We start from the raw sequence: 15,898 nt of genomic DNA, 5'->3' as shown, positions 1-15,898 counted from the left end.
TAATATTCCAATTATATTCATTTTAATTTTAGTTACATATTAATTTTCTCCATAAATACCACTTATTTTTATTTTTTTTACAAATAACTATTGTACCATCACGAACCTAGCAGTGAGCTCTTTCATATGATCCCAATATTGAATATGATTGAGTTAAATTATTTTAATGTATAAAAATAACTTATGATTTATAAACGATAATTAACGGCCTCTTCAAAACTTTCTCGGAGATGACCTCCAAGCTCGGAAAAAGTACCATACACACTGATGCATAAAAGTAAAATAACTAAATAATACATAAATATTAAAAGAATATATAGAATTTTCAAAAATGTCCGTTAACTAGCCGTTATACATGTTGACAAAAAAAATAGTAGCCGTTTTTTCAATCATGATTCAAATAATAGCCGTTGTCATCCAAAAACCCTATGTATACCTTACCATTTATACCTTATGGTGGGAGCTTAAAAATAAAAGGCAAAAAAGATGCTAGGAATATACTAAAGTGGTAAGCCATATATCACTTATAGCTTACCAATTTTACCTTATGGTGGGAGATGCTCTCAAAGTTCAAACTGTGAAATAGATTTACAAAACAAATAAAAACTTGGAAATAATTCCTAACAAATGAGGTCGAAATCAGAAGATAAAATAAGAAAACACTAAACTGGAGCTGATTAAACGGTCGACGCTTCAAAGTTTGAAACGGACAATAATTAAGACTTTAGAGGTAGAAAACAATGGATGGTGAAAATATTGCAACAAAATTGCATTTGTGTGCCAATTTAGTTTTTTACTAAGAACCTGTATAAGAAGCTTATGCTCGGGTATTTATGGCAAAGCTTAAGCAAAGGGTTCTACAGGAAGCAAATTTCATTGGGAGCCGCATTTTTACTGAACAGATTAACCATCAGGGCTGGGGTTTGCCAAAGCAGCATTCATATACAACTAAATGACTCCCTAACTACACAAGCAATTCGACAAAGCTGAGTAGCTGACTATGTTGAAGAACAGTGGCATCACAGTTTGACTAAAGCAAGACAGGAAAATATGAGCCTAATGTGTAGTAAAATATATTGTTATATATGTCTAAGAGAGTTCAACCAAAACAAATAAGATAAATATCCATAGAACATACAACACAAGCAGAGAAGACCATAAATCTAAGAACAAAAAACGAAAGAATAAATTGTACACTTACACAGCTTCACCAACACAAACCGCAGGCACAAGCACTAGACCCAAGCACCTCCAAACCACATCACTGCCAAGGATGCCACCAGAACACGAAATCCCAGTCGGGGAGCCACCAGGCCAGGGGAGTTTGACGAAGAATTCTTGGCAGATGGAGAAGCTGTTGGTGTGAGCAGAGGATGGACGACCACAGTAACTTTCATCCCATTGGAGCACTGGCCGTTGCCGCAAATGAAGTAGTATCTCCCTGAATCATTGAAGAGTATGAAGTCCTTGCCACTGGTCCAGTTCCCTACTGCGCTGTCCAGGGTGCAGTTGTCATACCCAGTTTGGTTGACCATAAACACATTGTACTGGTTCTTTTGGTACCTAAAAGCTGCATTCAACAAACAATTACTTCAAGCTAGTAATTATCATAGTATTCAAAATGCTAAAACATATAGCAGACTGCGCGATTCACTTCCAAAGTGCAGTTAATTTGTGTCTTACTGAGATATACACACACAACTAATAGGATGAAGCATAAACTACTGAAAATAGCTACAGAACAACAAGATTAATATTTTAAATCCGATTCAGCGATTCTGCACATATATACGAAGAACCAAGAAAAACAAGCCAATGAACTCCCACAATCAATGTGTTCATTTCAATTTCTACATAGCATGACACAGTCTATCAAAACTTAAGATGAAAGGTTCCATCTTTAATAAGAGACATAAACAAACAAGCCAAAACAGGGAAAAACCAAAGTGGGTTAAGGAAAACAAGCATAAAAGCACACAAGGTGTTTGACAAAAGTCCCAACTGAGAACAGAAACTTCAAAAGAGGGTTAGGCAGCAGCTTACAGATATAGTCACCAACATAGAAAGTGTGGTTGTTAGCCCAGAGGGTGTAGTTGATCCCCGGGTTCCATCCACGGTTAGCCCCCACAATGTGGTCGGTGGCGATGGCCGGAGCAATGAGGGCAACGCCGGCGACGAAGAGGAGAAGGAGGAGGAAGTGGGTTGAGTTGTTGAACATTGGTACCTGACTAGAATCACTTGCAGGGTTGTGTTCCCTGGTTTCTGGGGTTGAAGAAAGGAAGGAGGAACTGGGTATTCGCTGGGGGCAGTTCAAAAGAGGAAGGAGGGTTGTGGAACGTGGGGAGCCACAACAATAATGTAGGATAGAGGAAGACAGAGAGGTTCTTCCTCTAGTGGTGAGTGGTCCACTGCTCTCTGGTTTTGAATTAAAGTGTCAATTGGGCGCGCTCAATATATTAAGCGCTGTATTTCCTAATGGGGAAACTAATTTGAATTTCAACGAGGGGGCTGCCACTAGTAGCAAGTTTTTACACTTCATTGTCCTTCAGTGGTGGTGCTTCCTTTTTTTTTATTTCATGGCGAGGAATCATAGTAGTCTCATGTGGCTCTTACGAGCGCGAGCGGTATCCCCACAACCGAAGGTAATTCCTCCGGCATGGGACTAATCCATGATGGGGCCCATGTGAAATGGTTCCAGTCCAGGTCATTACAACATAGACGTCCTGGCCACAGTAATGCCTCCAGGGACCCAATACGGCCGAGTTTTTCGCTACATAGGCCCATCAGACACACTTGAGTGTGTAATGCTTTTGCCAACAATTGAACTTCTGACCAATGCCATATTTAAGCTCTGGTCAAAGAGTTGTCGCGGTCAGAAACCACTACATGAAGTTCTGGTGCTTCCTAGTTCCTCACATGAAGTTCAACTTTGAAAACCAAACGCATTTTGGCGAAATTTACCATCGTTTTGAGTACTGCCATGTCGAAGTTTTCATCGTCTAGAGTACTACCGGCTTGCGACATTGTAGATACACAGCAAAATCAGTGTTTCGTCACACTGTCGGCAGAATGATGCATCAAGGGAACTCGACTGGCCAGTTCTGGAGAGTTGGTAGAGGAAATTGTGATCTAGGTTATCCAGATATGAGAGGAGAAAAGAGAGAATGAGGATGTATTTTATGATGCCTAATAGGTAGTTTAAGGCTGTCGAATAATACACCTTGACAATTTGCAGCACACGATATCTACTTTGATGTGGCTTGATATGATACTGTATTATAAAGATCATAGATCCATGCATTTCTGACACTGTTTTGGTGTTTCTCTTCTTTTTTTAGGGTCAGAATTATTTTGGTTGTTTGGTTTTGATGTCGGTGGTTGGATAGGAATCCAGTAAGCAAATAGGAAATGAAGACACACCAAATAGTATAAACTTATTGAAGACAGAGAAGCAAACTAATCAATTATGGCATATGAGTGGCTCAATGCATGCTCATGGTTGGTCAAACCTTCTCCTTCAGCAACATGTGGGATTGGTCCTAGAGGCTCCAAAGCTTCCAATGCCCTTCTCTTTTCTAGTTTTCAGTCCATTTTTCGCTTTCTGTTTCCCTTTTCCATGATCAAGTTGATCAATTAACTAGACCAAAAAGAAGAAACTGATTATAAGTTTGTACTAGAGGAACCAAAATAAAGCAAAGGAAACTCATTCTTCACCATAGCAAATAGGGACATAAGTACTTTGAAGTCAAGCCAGGCAATTCTAATGAGTGGTTCAAACATCAAGTTAGAGTCATGTTAACGAATTAACTTACAAGTATATCAGGTTTCTGACTCTGTGAACCAGTTAAAGAATCTCAAGGAAGCTCAACCGCCTATTAGCACATTGTGTAGCGTGGCCAGTTTCCTAGTAAGTACTCCTTCCAATATTGCCATCTTAATTTAGTGACTTTGACACCGTAATGTAATCATGACTTCATATCTGAAGTAAAGCATAAACAAAATGTATAGTTAGTAATACGGTTAAATAGGAGAAACTAACAAGACTCTTTTTAACACTGGACTAGAGTCTCTCCAACCAAACATGTTAAACCATATACATCCAGCATTATCCTATTTGTATTTGTTTAGCTAATATGATGTTTCTGCACAAAAGTGGTATACTCAACGTTTACAAAGTTCCCAACACATACATATAAATGATAATCATGTTCCTACGCTCCACATGTCAAAAAAAGAACATGTAGCCCAGTCAGTGACTCGGTGGGAAAAGGCACTGGCCTGTAAGAACTTCTCCTCTTGCTTAGTAGAAGATTGGAATTCGCAGAATCAAGTTTCTACACTGCTAGTTCATATATTTGGGAAAAAGCATTTACCACAGTCAATTTTTTGCACTTCTAGTTCAAGCTTACCTAATACTATTACATCAACACGTCATTTCTAATGACAAGTTATAATTCACAGGTCTTCATTCTTCTCTCAATACCTATTAAATATGAAGAAACTGCGAACCGCCAGATGATATATTCCACCCTAAGGTTTGTTCCAACTCTTAACCACTTAACTCAGACTACACTAGGTTTAGTCTATCTTCAATGTGACTTCATCTACAAGTTGTGTAATTGTTACAATTGAATAATTTGAACGTCAAGCTCAGTTTTCATGACTTTTATCAAGTCCCAGAAAAACTGTGGCAAGGGGGAGTAGGGGAACCCAAACACGCAAAGAATTTCAAAATAAGTATCCCTTAGTATGAGCAAGGAGAGATCAACAAAAGAAGGCTCAAAAGGAATATCAGTATACGTCAAGCATGTAAACAAACACAAAGAAATCACATCAGTGAACAAATTGACAAGCAGTGCATTTCCAGAAGTGCAATATGATCATATGAACCACAGGGATTCTGATTATACGTACCAGGAACATAGAGAAACAAATTGGTCCTGCAAGTCTGCGACTACTACAATATTGAACCAAATGCTCCTCAGTAGTGATTTACATTGTTAAAGAGGTCGAGTTCACTTCAAAAAACCAAACCACTTTGGCTTCAATCAGCTGTCATGAAACTACAATAACACCAGCTGCAAAGTTTTCAGGAGAGGATGTGGCGGTGAATCTTCAATAACTATAGTCCATGTCTTCCCCAAAAAAAAAATGCAAAATGTAACTGCAAGTTGCAAGACAGAACCTTTTGCAGCTTTTCAATATGCAGTCAAAATTTAAGTTCTAAGATAAGACTATTTACTTGATATGTTCTTGTTTCTTGACTGACTGGTCTTTCCTATCTGACTATCTCACAACCCTATCTTGCTTCAGATTATTCCTTTTTGGTTGCTTGAGTTTTCTTACTCTCCGTTTTCCTTGTACACTACCTCCAATTGGCTTCTTCAAGAGCTTCTTAAGCTTTGGATCTTCTGAAAATCCATTGGATGTCATCTCAGCCAAAAGTTCCTTGGCCTTCGTTATCAACCTACAAGTTGCCAGTCCATGTACCATAGCTGTGTAGTGTGTGGAATCAGGGACTACTCCATAGTGCTTCATTTTATTCCAAATCTCCAAAGCCTTCCCAGGTTTTTCTAATACGAAAAATTTCTCAAGAATCATAAGAAATGTATCGCCATTAGGACCTAAATTAGCTTTCTTCATCCGATCAAGAACTTCTAGAGTTCCAGTTGAATCTGCACTCTGGAGAAATGCATGGTAAGTCTCTACAGTTGGGCTGAGATTATCATTTATCATAGCACTCAGCATGTGTCGCGCCTCCTCTAGCTTCTTTGATACACATAAAGGACCTATCATATTGTTATAGGTGGTGGCATCTGGCTGCAAACCCATTTCTTTCACTTTTTCCAGTACTTTGAGAGCTTCCTTATAGCAATTTTCACGGGTTAGTACATAAATCAAGGAATTGTAAAGCTTAAGATCAGGAACCCAATCCCTTCTCTTCATTTCATCATACAGTCTAAGGGAGTCAAAAAGATTCCCAACCTTTGAGAAGCAGGAAATCATGTGTGTATAAGAAGTTGCATCTGGTGTGATACAGTATTTTGACATTTCTCTCCAAACTCTCTTGGCTTGATATATATCAGCAGATACGGTACACCACCCATCAAGAACAATGTTGAAGCCCTGAACCTCCAGCGGGAAGAACTTCTTACTTACAAGCATGAATTCTTCAGCTTCCTCCATGTTTCCATTCTTACATAGCACATTCAAGAGGATGTGGAATGCTTCTCGATCAGGGCTCAACCTGAACTTCTCCATTATCTGAAATGTCTTAATGGCCTTACTTGGGTGATTTGCAGATGCATACCTGATGAACACCAAAACGGAAATCAAATTGTCTGACTTAAACTTCTGAAACCCATGAGCTTTTATACACAAAATAAAAGATGCTAAATCCTAAAAACTAAGTACTCCAAGAAACCACTAAACTAGGGGCGAAAAGAACCTCCTCAATCCTAAAATTCTAAACTCCATATGAGTATATGACTCGATAAAATGAATACACCATGATATGCGCACACATTATATCGTAAGCATCATAAAAAAATTCCTCAAATAGTTGTTCTGTATGCCTTTCTTGTTTCGAAAGATAACGACTCTACTAGGTGCACAATTCAAGCTCCAAGAGTATGATGTTAACACATAGAACATGATGTAGCTAACTAAACAACATATAATCCATGTTTAAGTTCAACAATATAACATACAAACCAGAACTGATTCAAATGCCGGAAAGCAAAGTGGAAGCCTGACCTATCAATCATTATAAGCATCGCACGTCGTGTATCCATCAAAGCCTGATTCAAGTCACGTATCAAACACCAAGCAGTACTAAACTTCCTATGACTCCCCAACACCCAAACCATCAAACTACACGCCTCTTCATCACAACACCCCCATTTCTCACCCCACTTGAAACCCAAAAACGCCAACTTCCAATCCGCCCTCAGCTCCCAAATGGCCAACACAACCATATCACGTTTCGCCTCGACGCCGGACTCGTCGAGAAAAGTCATGGCCTCGGCCTCATTGGCCAAACTGGCACTACTTCTGAGGGATTCAAGAAAGTGGGTGAGACCCAAGTTGTGGGTGACTGCTGGGTTGAATCGCTGGCCATTGAAGCCTATTGGGTGGCTGAGGACTTGGGCGGAGAAATGGCGAGGGCTTTGAAATGGGTGAGGGAGATGGTTCACCGACATGGGATGGTGGAGAAGGAAAGTGATTGAGAGACAGAGGGGGTGTTTAGTTCGTAGTCTTCTCGCTAAGGAGGGAAGTGCCATCTCACTTCCACTTCACCTTTGTGTTCAAGAAGACAAGCTGGTTTATAAATGAGCATTTGATCTACATTTCACGATTTTTTCTTATTCTCTTTTTGTTTTTGTATATTTCCTCAACTTTATAAGCTAAACTTTCCGGGCAATCAGAGTTGATATAAAAAAACGTTCTAGAAACGTTACCAAAAACTCTATAATGTCTTATATCATTTCAACAAACAACGAACTCACTAATATCAGAGACAGAGGGGTTGTTTAAGTCTACGTACTCTTGCAATGGGTGAAGCGTCATCGTTTCACCGAAGAAGTAATTTAAAAATCGAAAACCACATTTAAAGGACAATATATAGATGTTTACGTTAGAAAAATTTTAGTGCACGACGTGTAAATATACAAAATAATGTGAATATTTTAAGGGAATATGCACTCCCAATTACAATTTCCTTTGTTGGAGGAGGAACAAAACAAGAATAATAACAACATAATGGAACAGAATGTAACCGTTTATTAATTGATAATGAGGCTTATATATATGCATTACACAACCACAATCCCGTAAGATTCGAAGTCATAATCTATTACAGAGATGCGAATCTATCTCTAACAGGAAACCTAATAAGGCTAAGACACACACAATGGTAGAAATAGTAATTCTCTCGGAACACTCCCTCTTGTGTCGCATGCCTAGGTTGCATGGTGCATACATCGTTGCCTCAGTAAAAACTTTGTCAAGCAAAATAAAAACCTCTTGGGTAAAAACAAAAGCTTGATAGAAGGGAAAAAGAGCACAACACACCATCTACATTTGATAGCATCATGTGAAGTAAACTCCTCCTGAAGTCTACGAAACAACTCCCCTTGATTAGTGTCATAATCATGGAGTACAAAGAACAACGTATACAACGTTCATTACATGCGTCTCAAAAGTAGTCATGGGCTAATCATTAATCTAGTCACACATCCTTAGATCATACATGATATACATAACCAAACTTAGATCTTAGGAAACAAGATTGCATAACAACTCAAAACAAGAGTTTGCAATGAAAATCAGATTCTCGGGTATGATGACCTTCACTCACTTAAATGACCATAACTTCTTCATCATAATAGGTATCAGCGAACTGTAAAATGTTCTAGAAAATACACACCCGTGGCTTTCCAATGACATAAATTTCACAACCTAGTTCGATTGGAGCAGTTCACAGTGGTCTGTCGAAGTTGACTGATTTGCAAATTCCCAGACATAACTGTCATACTTTGCTAAAACGGTCATAACTCACTCAATACGATAGTTATGAACATATGATTAGTGTCTCTGTAAAATAGACACATAGACCTTCCAATGGTACCAAATTCACCATATTTCATCGAGTGAGATGTCGTGTAGGTCTCATTGAAGTTGACCTAAGAGACTGAACAAATTCAGATTTGTCACATTCAATGTGTCTTTCACAAAGGAATGGGGGAATGGACCAATGAAGGATTGATTTTGGTCTGAGATGGAACCGTACTCATCCTCTACACTACCAGTGTCGGCTGCTACACCAAGGCATATGTTGATGTTGCTGGAGCTGCTGGTGGCGTTGGTGTGGATATGATTTGTGTTGGTTCACTAAGTGTAGAACTAAACCCATGTCAAATGAGCAATGCAAGTCCAATGACCATATATAGGCGCATAGTTAATCACATCATAATGAAAGCAATAGTGTCCTAACAACACTTACATATATGAATCCATAACTCATTGAGTATCTTCATCATCTTTACTTAGACAGAATAGAGTCCAAAATTGGCTTTCATATGAACACGTATGGGTATAAGTTCTTTGCAACCAATTGTACTACGTTCTCTCGAATGTTGTAATCTGATTACATAAGCTCTTCGTGGTCTGGAGGCATTTAAAGTCCCTCACGCACTCATATCTACATCAAGATCCATTTACATATATGTTATGACCACTATCATATGCTGCAAATTAGTTTTCATGGACACTACTACTGATCAAATAGGGGAAAATAATTATTTCCATAACGAGAGAATATAACTCATCGTAGTCAATACTAGGATAATGAGACAATATTTGCGTCATAAGTCTTGCAAATATCACATGACTTCATCATTCTCATTACACTTACGAACAATAACTAATATAACAAGTCTAGTTCAGCTTGTATGATTCTTTCCACTTCGGTTAAGTTGTTCATTGTTGATATTTTACAACGGAATAATAGCATAAGCGAATACATCATCAATCATTGGAGATCAATCCATTAAACACACGCGCGCACTTATATAATCATTTTGAGAGATTTCTATTATTCTCTAACATCAACAAAAGGAGTCTGTAGCGTCCCACAAAACTTAGTTGATACACATGTTTAGAGAATATATGTTGATGATGGGCGAAATATTTGGGCTTATGCACAGCGCTTCTTTCTGGTTTTGATTCCAGAGAATAATGGTCTCTCCCTCATCTAGGTATGAACCAAGACCGAAGCTATGACCCCTACTAGTCCAACTTTGCGTTTGCCGCCCTTGTTTTATGGTGCAATACCACGGGCGCTGACAACACCACAGCGTACAATGGTGCCATCGTTGGCTTCCTTACCACTGTCAGGGATAGTGTCAACGATCCTAGGACCAGGTCATATGAAATTCTCTCATATATTAAGAGTTCCAACCTTATCGGCACATCACAACATTTATGTGCGATCTCGTTACTTTCGCAATATCAGTAAAGTCATTGAGCATCGAATCTTTGACTTTCAGGATGTCGATAATGCGTTGCACTTTTACTCACTTTGAGTAGTGCGGGATCTGAATGAGACATAGTGTCACACAACGTCAATTCCTCGCGTTAAAACTGGAATGGGAGCATTCCATATCTCCCCCTAACGATCGGAAGTATGTCACATCAAAGTGACCGTCTGCGGATATCGCAGGATAGAGATCCACGATTGTAGATTGGAAATAGCGGACAAGTGTTGGTGATTCATAAATCATAACCAACCAAAATACCTAATCGTTTCATGTGAAAAGAACGTTGGGATCGTATCCAGTAACCATCTGGTACACACTAAACCATTGGTGAGTTGTGGGTCTGAAACGAATAAGTGTCGTTGCATGCAACATCATTACATATCCTCATGCAAAGATCAGCATGTTAGTACTCATAACCAAGTCCGAGCTCTGCTAGATCGTGCAATGAAGAAACATGAGGAATAATATGTTCAACGACGATCCCAGTAGATATGCAAAATGAAATCATCAAAAGTCTTGGAGGTGAACTCTCCAACGGTATCCAATCGAATAGATTTGAGAGGATGGAAAGGGTGGTGAGCCCTTAATATGATGATCATAGCTAAAAACTTAGCAAATGCATCGATCCTTGTGGAAAGCAAAGCGACGTGTGACAAACGCGTCGATGCTCTTAACCTATACCATAAAAATACCGAAAAATGTCCGCATTCGGTTGGATAGGGTCCACTAATGTCACCTTAAAATACTTTGTAAGAATGAACTGTTCTCGGTTAGAGCCTTAGCAAATGAAAGACTTTCTTGAAATCTATCAAAAGAACAAGCTTTGCAAAATGAGCGATGGGCATTAGAGATTGCCATGGAGGCATTAGAAAACATGAGAGGCATCACAAGCTCCTCAGTTATTTCAGATTCGATTTGGGTTCGGATGAGGTTTTTTTCGGTTTTCGGGTCTGCGTGTCCACCCATAATTGGGGTCTCATATAACCCAAAAGCGACCAATTTAAAAATCACATGAGTTACAAACGTTGACCATTCATGCTAAATCAAGGCAAAATAAAATTCTCACGAGATCATCTTGTAAACGAGGAATACGAGAAATTTTATTGAATATGCCAATCTTTAATACAACACAAACAAACTTCCAATTCCAATAAACGACTTAAGCTAAAGTCGAGCAAGAAACATGGCAATGCCAACGTCATACTTGAAAAATAGTAAGCAGAAAACATAGTCAAAATATATTGACTAATCAAAAGATAATGACTAATCAAAAGTCCGTAGCAACAAAAATCTTACATATCGGATTGGGCGGAGCCGTAGCCTGAGGCTAAAAAATATTGCTTATTGGATAATGGAAGAATGTTGTGTTTCCATTTCAAAATATTCTCTCAATCGATATAGATACATGTGCCAAAAATGGCATGTTTTTCTTGGATGTGGAGCATGCATCAAGGTCAACTCTGGTAATACAACATCATAGACGGTTATTGAATCACTTTAAGTGTGTCTCATAGAATTCGTTATTTTTGGGATCTTTTGTCAGCAAATAATGTTGTTTCATAGTAGTGGATTTCAACTTAAATAAATGAGTACGGAAACCTTGGGATTATTGTTTAGAGACATGAGTTTAAGAAAACTCAAACATTCAATAATAGTCGCGATGTGTATGGTCACAAAATAATCAATGCATATCGGCGATTCTCATGATCGCACTCAAAACAACGGTGCACTCAAGCGACCACACGAAATCGATTTCTTCCCTTTAAATAATAACGTGACTCCCCCAGGACCGTCACACGAAAAACATCGACCAAGAGGGGAATGATATCCCTCTTTGGTCTCATCGGCGCTATAAGAAAGGCCGGAAAATAGACATGAAAAAGACTAATAGCGCCCGATAATTTATATATATATGTTCAAAAGCAGTAACTTTAAGAAAAACATACTTGTTAGTTTGCGAAATAGACCGCATATAATTAAATTGCTCTGCAAATCGATCATCATGTAGGAAAGTTGCTTGATGAATTCTTTTTCCTTGTCGATCTTCATATTGATGGCATACAAAGCGCTTGAGTAACGTCCATCTCTGGCATGCATGTCATCACAATGGTACGACGATTGATCATTTTTCCTATACGAGCACATGAAATATAGTTAGAAACTAAAACGTGCCAAGAACATAAATAAATAAATAGGAAAAGGAAAAATAGAGTTTAAAACTCAAGGGGCTATAGGGCTCGGAGAGCCTGAGGCCTAGAAGATCTAGCTGGGCTGGGTCGGGTCTGGGAGTTAGACACCGGTCGGATCGAGCATATCCGTGTCGAAGTTAGTACGGGAGCTGCAAAGCTGGGTCGTCGAAGGAGCAGAGCTCCATGGGTCGCTGGGACGGAGAAAACTTCGACGTGGGTGCCCATAGTAATTGCGATTTTGGATCTCTCTCTCTCTCTCTCTCTCTCTCTCTCTCTCTCTCTTCCAACAACAATTTGTCGGATTTGATGAATTTCCAGCGATGCCATAAAGAAAAGGCTGCCGGGGGGGGGGGGGGGGAAAGAAATTCAAGGCTAGGGATGAATTTCTGGTGGTGGCCTCGTCGCTCAGACACTTTAGAACAAAGTGCATGATAACGTGTTGGAGGAGGAACAAAACGAGAATAATAACAACGTAATGGAACATAACGTAACCGTTTATTGACGTAACCGTTTATTGATTGATAATGGAGCATATATATAGGTATTACATAACCACAATTTCGTAGGATTCAAAGTCATAATATATTACAGAGATGTAAATTTATCTCTAACATGAAACCTAATAAGGCTAAGACACATACAAAGGTAGAATAATAATTCTTGCAGAACACTTATCTAATTTTTCATAATATAGGGTGCAAATTTCGCCGCCCATATTAAAAGTCAATGAGTTTTATATGGACTTACAATGGTCAAAGTTTATAGACGGCGAGCAGAGCATACAAACATTTCTGATCTTTATCCTAATTAATTATTTTCACTGCGTATCAAAGAAACGGGGATTAAAAACTACGCTGAACCAAACTCGCAATACACAGAAGCTCATAAAGCACGAGACTGTCTTGAGCTTCATCTCCAAATTTCAATAACGAAGCTCCAAATTACTCCCCTCTTCGAGTTCAGTTCCCTGTAATTAGCTTTGCAAGTTGAAACGGGAAGGTAAACAGTTTCTAGTCTTTTTATCTTGTATATCTAATTCCCACTAAACAAGATTGATTTCTCTATACTGTACTGGGTATTCTTCTGCGTTCAAATCGGTTGGAAGGCATCGTTTCTGTTTGGGTTTTCTTTTTGTTTCTATAATCTGCGTTTGCTTGCTCTTATTTAGGCCCTTGGAATTCCAATTTCACTGCTATTCGGAGACTTTAATGAACACAATGTTCTGTTTTAATAGTCTACCAAAATGTGCGCATGTCTTTTATCATTATTTCTGTTGCTGTTTTGGATCATCATATTGTTGTTGTCTAATTGATGCTTCAAGAAGGAAAAGAAACCAAAAAAAGAGCCAGTCTTTGTCATTATGCTGTGTTCATAGCTCTTCCTGTCCATGTCAATTCAATTTAGTTTTCTTAGATAGGATGCTGTAGTATTTGACTACTTGCTCAATGTTTTTACGCAGACTTTGTACACTGTCACCATGGAAAATCAAGTGGGTGAATGTAGTGCGAATGGCACTGAAGAAGCTACTGATCATGTCAACTTAGGCTCTGACTCTGAGGATGTTCATATTGCGGAGGATACTGAGAAAACTGCAGGAGACACCAACATGGCCAGAAGACCGGTGGTATTATATGGGGAGCCTGAAGTAGGCATGACTTTTGATACTGATGATGATGCATATCATTTTTACAGCTCATATGCTAGGAGTGTTGGGTTTAAAGTAAGGAAGCTTAGACAAAATCAGAACAAACATGGTGAAATTCGTAAAAGAGAGTTTTGTTGCTCTTGCGAAGGTTTCTACTGTAAAAAGAGAAGTCCACAGAAAAAGAGAGAAGAGAGAAGATTTGGATGCAAGGCAATGCTTGAGATCAGACTTAACCAGAGTAAAAAGTATGTTGTTACTAAATTTGAAGCTGAACACACTCATTCTCTTGCTCCTGCATCAAGTTCGCATGTTTTGTATAATCGGGACTCGTCTCCCATGGCTCAGTTTGGTGAATTATGTCAAATAGCACATAGAATCACATCAGAGGGTGCAAAGACCAGGCATTCATACACTTTTGTCAAAGCCAAATTGTTGAAGTTGGAGGAAAAATTAAAGAGTTTTCAACATACTGGACAAGACCATACTAAACGAAATGGTGATTTAGGTTCTGGTAATCATTCAAATGAAGATGGTGTGCATATTAAGTTGCAGGACCCAGAAACTGAGAAGTCTAAAGGGCGGGGGAAAGGTAAGATGAAGAATGCTCTAGGGTCTAAGGATTCGAAAAACCAAGTTTCATCTGAAAGGAAAGGTTAGTACTTCAGTTTAAATATATTATTTTGGTAATTTTGATTATTGCAAGTCATGTATTTTGTTATCCTAATTGCATTTTTTTTCACCTTTAACAGATTCTAGGGAACCTAATACGCATCTTGATAAGATGAGTGACCCATCAGTTGTGCCTGAAAATGTTCAGGTTGCTTATTGTGTACTGGTATCTAAATGTTCAGCACCATATTTAGCTATGGTACTCACCATTTGTTAGAATATAGGGATCAATTGGAGTAGGAAAAGAGAAGGAGTTGAGTAGATCATCCTTATGTCTGGGCGGACAGTTTCCTGGTGGGTTTCCAACCGCTTCTGGTGGACAAGCCATGCCTTATCACCTACCTGGCCACCGGTTTATACTTCCGATGATATCCAATCGCTCATTTATGTATTCACAGGTTTGCCATCTTTATACATAGCCTTGTATGCTATTTTCAAACTTTCATTTGTCTTGGATTAGTTTGTTTGATTAATTCTATGTCGCTCACCAATGTAATAGGAAATTCAATCAAGTTTACCAAGACCCCAAGGACCAGCTCGTCTACCGAGTTCCTCAAATCCATCAACATCTTAGGTCATGTTTTTGCTGCAATATAGTTGCAAAGCCATAACCTTCCACAGTGTCTACTTTTAGGACTACGGACATGTAGCCCGCTGAAATCAAGATATGGAGTTACTTTCATGTAAGAAATCTTTGAAATCAAGGCCTATCCTTCACTACTCTTCATTCAAACAATTAGCTAGCCATGCTTTGCAACGAATGTTCTCATATTTTTCTTATTGCTGCAAGTATTTACATGTGAACACATCATGCACCCATCTCTTATTGATACTAAGAGTAACTAGTTTACTTATCAGTTTGACCCACTAAAATAGCATTGTAATTCTAATCTCGATAGCTGATCAATGCAAATGAATTTGTTAGGACTTGGAGTAGAAGGGGGTGTTGGATTTGATCAGCATTAGTAAATAGTAGAGTTTCTCCTGTTGTCAAGTCATTTGAGTCTCAGTGGTATTTTTGCTGGATTGTGCATCTGGACTGTCTTCTTTATTTGGCTTTCAGGTTTGGTGCAAATGATGGTCATGGCAGCGCAGCTCCTTCATTGGAATTAGGCTTAACCACGTTTTCATATTTGGACTTAAGTGTACTGTGGCAATGTTAGGTTTAAATTCCATCTGAGATCGATAGATGGATCTGACTTTTTGGTTTTTGTTTTCACCTTTTTGTTTTCGACTTCTTATTGAGCTGAGCATCTACGATGACGCCAAAGAGTACTGTTGGATTATTTTGTTACAAAGAGCATTAGTAGATTCAACAATGAGTATATTTTTTACTCTACATTGAGTTTTGCTGA

The 15,898-nt window shown here is 38.7% G+C and overlaps 3 protein-coding genes across 4 annotated transcripts; 1 reads left to right on the top strand and 2 right to left on the bottom strand.

The window, feature by feature from the left end:
* Positions 1 to 1,062: 1,062 nt before the first annotated feature.
* On the bottom strand, positions 1,063 to 2,401 carry LOC126798495 (mavicyanin-like). The gene is made up of 2 exons (XM_050525492.1): positions 2,044 to 2,401; positions 1,063 to 1,570 (listed from the first exon to the last, which is right to left on the bottom strand). The coding sequence occupies exons 1-2, from the start codon at positions 2,216 to 2,218 to the stop codon at positions 1,236 to 1,238; spliced, it is 510 nt and encodes a 169-aa protein (XP_050381449.1). The 5' UTR covers positions 2,219 to 2,401; the 3' UTR covers positions 1,063 to 1,235.
* Positions 2,402 to 4,878: 2,477 nt separating this feature from the next.
* On the bottom strand, positions 4,879 to 7,318 carry LOC126798488 (pentatricopeptide repeat-containing protein At1g80880, mitochondrial). The gene is made up of 2 exons (XM_050525479.1): positions 6,757 to 7,318; positions 4,879 to 6,310 (listed from the first exon to the last, which is right to left on the bottom strand). The coding sequence occupies exons 1-2, from the start codon at positions 7,281 to 7,283 to the stop codon at positions 5,287 to 5,289; spliced, it is 1,551 nt and encodes a 516-aa protein (XP_050381436.1). The 5' UTR covers positions 7,284 to 7,318; the 3' UTR covers positions 4,879 to 5,286.
* Positions 7,319 to 13,078: 5,760 nt separating this feature from the next.
* Positions 13,079 to 15,846, top strand: LOC126798494 (uncharacterized). 2 transcript variants are annotated; one of them, XR_007672524.1, is made up of 6 exons: positions 13,079 to 13,228; positions 13,689 to 14,526; positions 14,624 to 14,691; positions 14,768 to 14,941; positions 15,043 to 15,226; positions 15,607 to 15,846. XR_007672524.1 is itself a non-coding variant. In XM_050525491.1 (5 exons), exons 2-5 carry the CDS (start codon positions 13,707 to 13,709, stop codon positions 15,115 to 15,117), a joined length of 1,137 nt encoding a protein of 378 aa, XP_050381448.1. In that variant the 5' UTR covers positions 13,079 to 13,228; positions 13,689 to 13,706; the 3' UTR covers positions 15,118 to 15,846. The 2 variants fall into 2 exon arrangements, 1 of the variants encoding a protein (XP_050381448.1); XM_050525491.1 differs by having other exon boundaries at positions 15,043 to 15,846.
* The last annotated feature ends 52 nt before the right edge of the window (positions 15,847 to 15,898 follow it).

The sequence above is a fragment of the Argentina anserina genome, chromosome 6 (genome assembly GCF_933775445.1).
Source record: "Argentina anserina chromosome 6, drPotAnse1.1, whole genome shotgun sequence".
NCBI classification, from domain to species: domain Eukaryota; kingdom Viridiplantae; phylum Streptophyta; class Magnoliopsida; order Rosales; family Rosaceae; genus Argentina; species Argentina anserina.
Note: the sequence above shows the minus strand (reverse complement) of the source record. Positions and strands in the feature narration are given on the sequence as shown.

Excerpts from the sequence above, each read along its gene's own strand:
- LOC126798495 (XM_050525492.1), bottom strand. The coding sequence starts at position 2,218 with ATGTTCAACAACTCAACCCACTTCCTCCTCCTTCTCCTCTTCGTCGCC. Across the intron at positions 1,571-2,043 it reads CTATGTTGGTGACTATATCT|CTTTTAGGTACCAAAAGAAC; the intron begins GTAAGCTGCTGC and ends TGTTGAATGCAG.
- LOC126798488 (XM_050525479.1), bottom strand. The coding sequence starts at position 7,283 with ATGGCACTTCCCTCCTTAGCGAGAAGACTACGAACTAAACACCCCCTC. Across the intron at positions 6,311-6,756 it reads ATGCTTATAATGATTGATAG|GTATGCATCTGCAAATCACC; the intron begins GTCAGGCTTCCA and ends GGTGTTCATCAG.
- LOC126798494 (XM_050525491.1), top strand. The coding sequence starts at position 13,707 with ATGGAAAATCAAGTGGGTGAATGTAGTGCGAATGGCACTGAAGAAGCT. Across the intron at positions 14,527-14,623 it reads AGTTTCATCTGAAAGGAAAG|ATTCTAGGGAACCTAATACG; the intron begins GTTAGTACTTCA and ends CACCTTTAACAG. Across the intron at positions 14,942-15,042 it reads GCTCATTTATGTATTCACAG|GAAATTCAATCAAGTTTACC; the intron begins GTTTGCCATCTT and ends CCAATGTAATAG.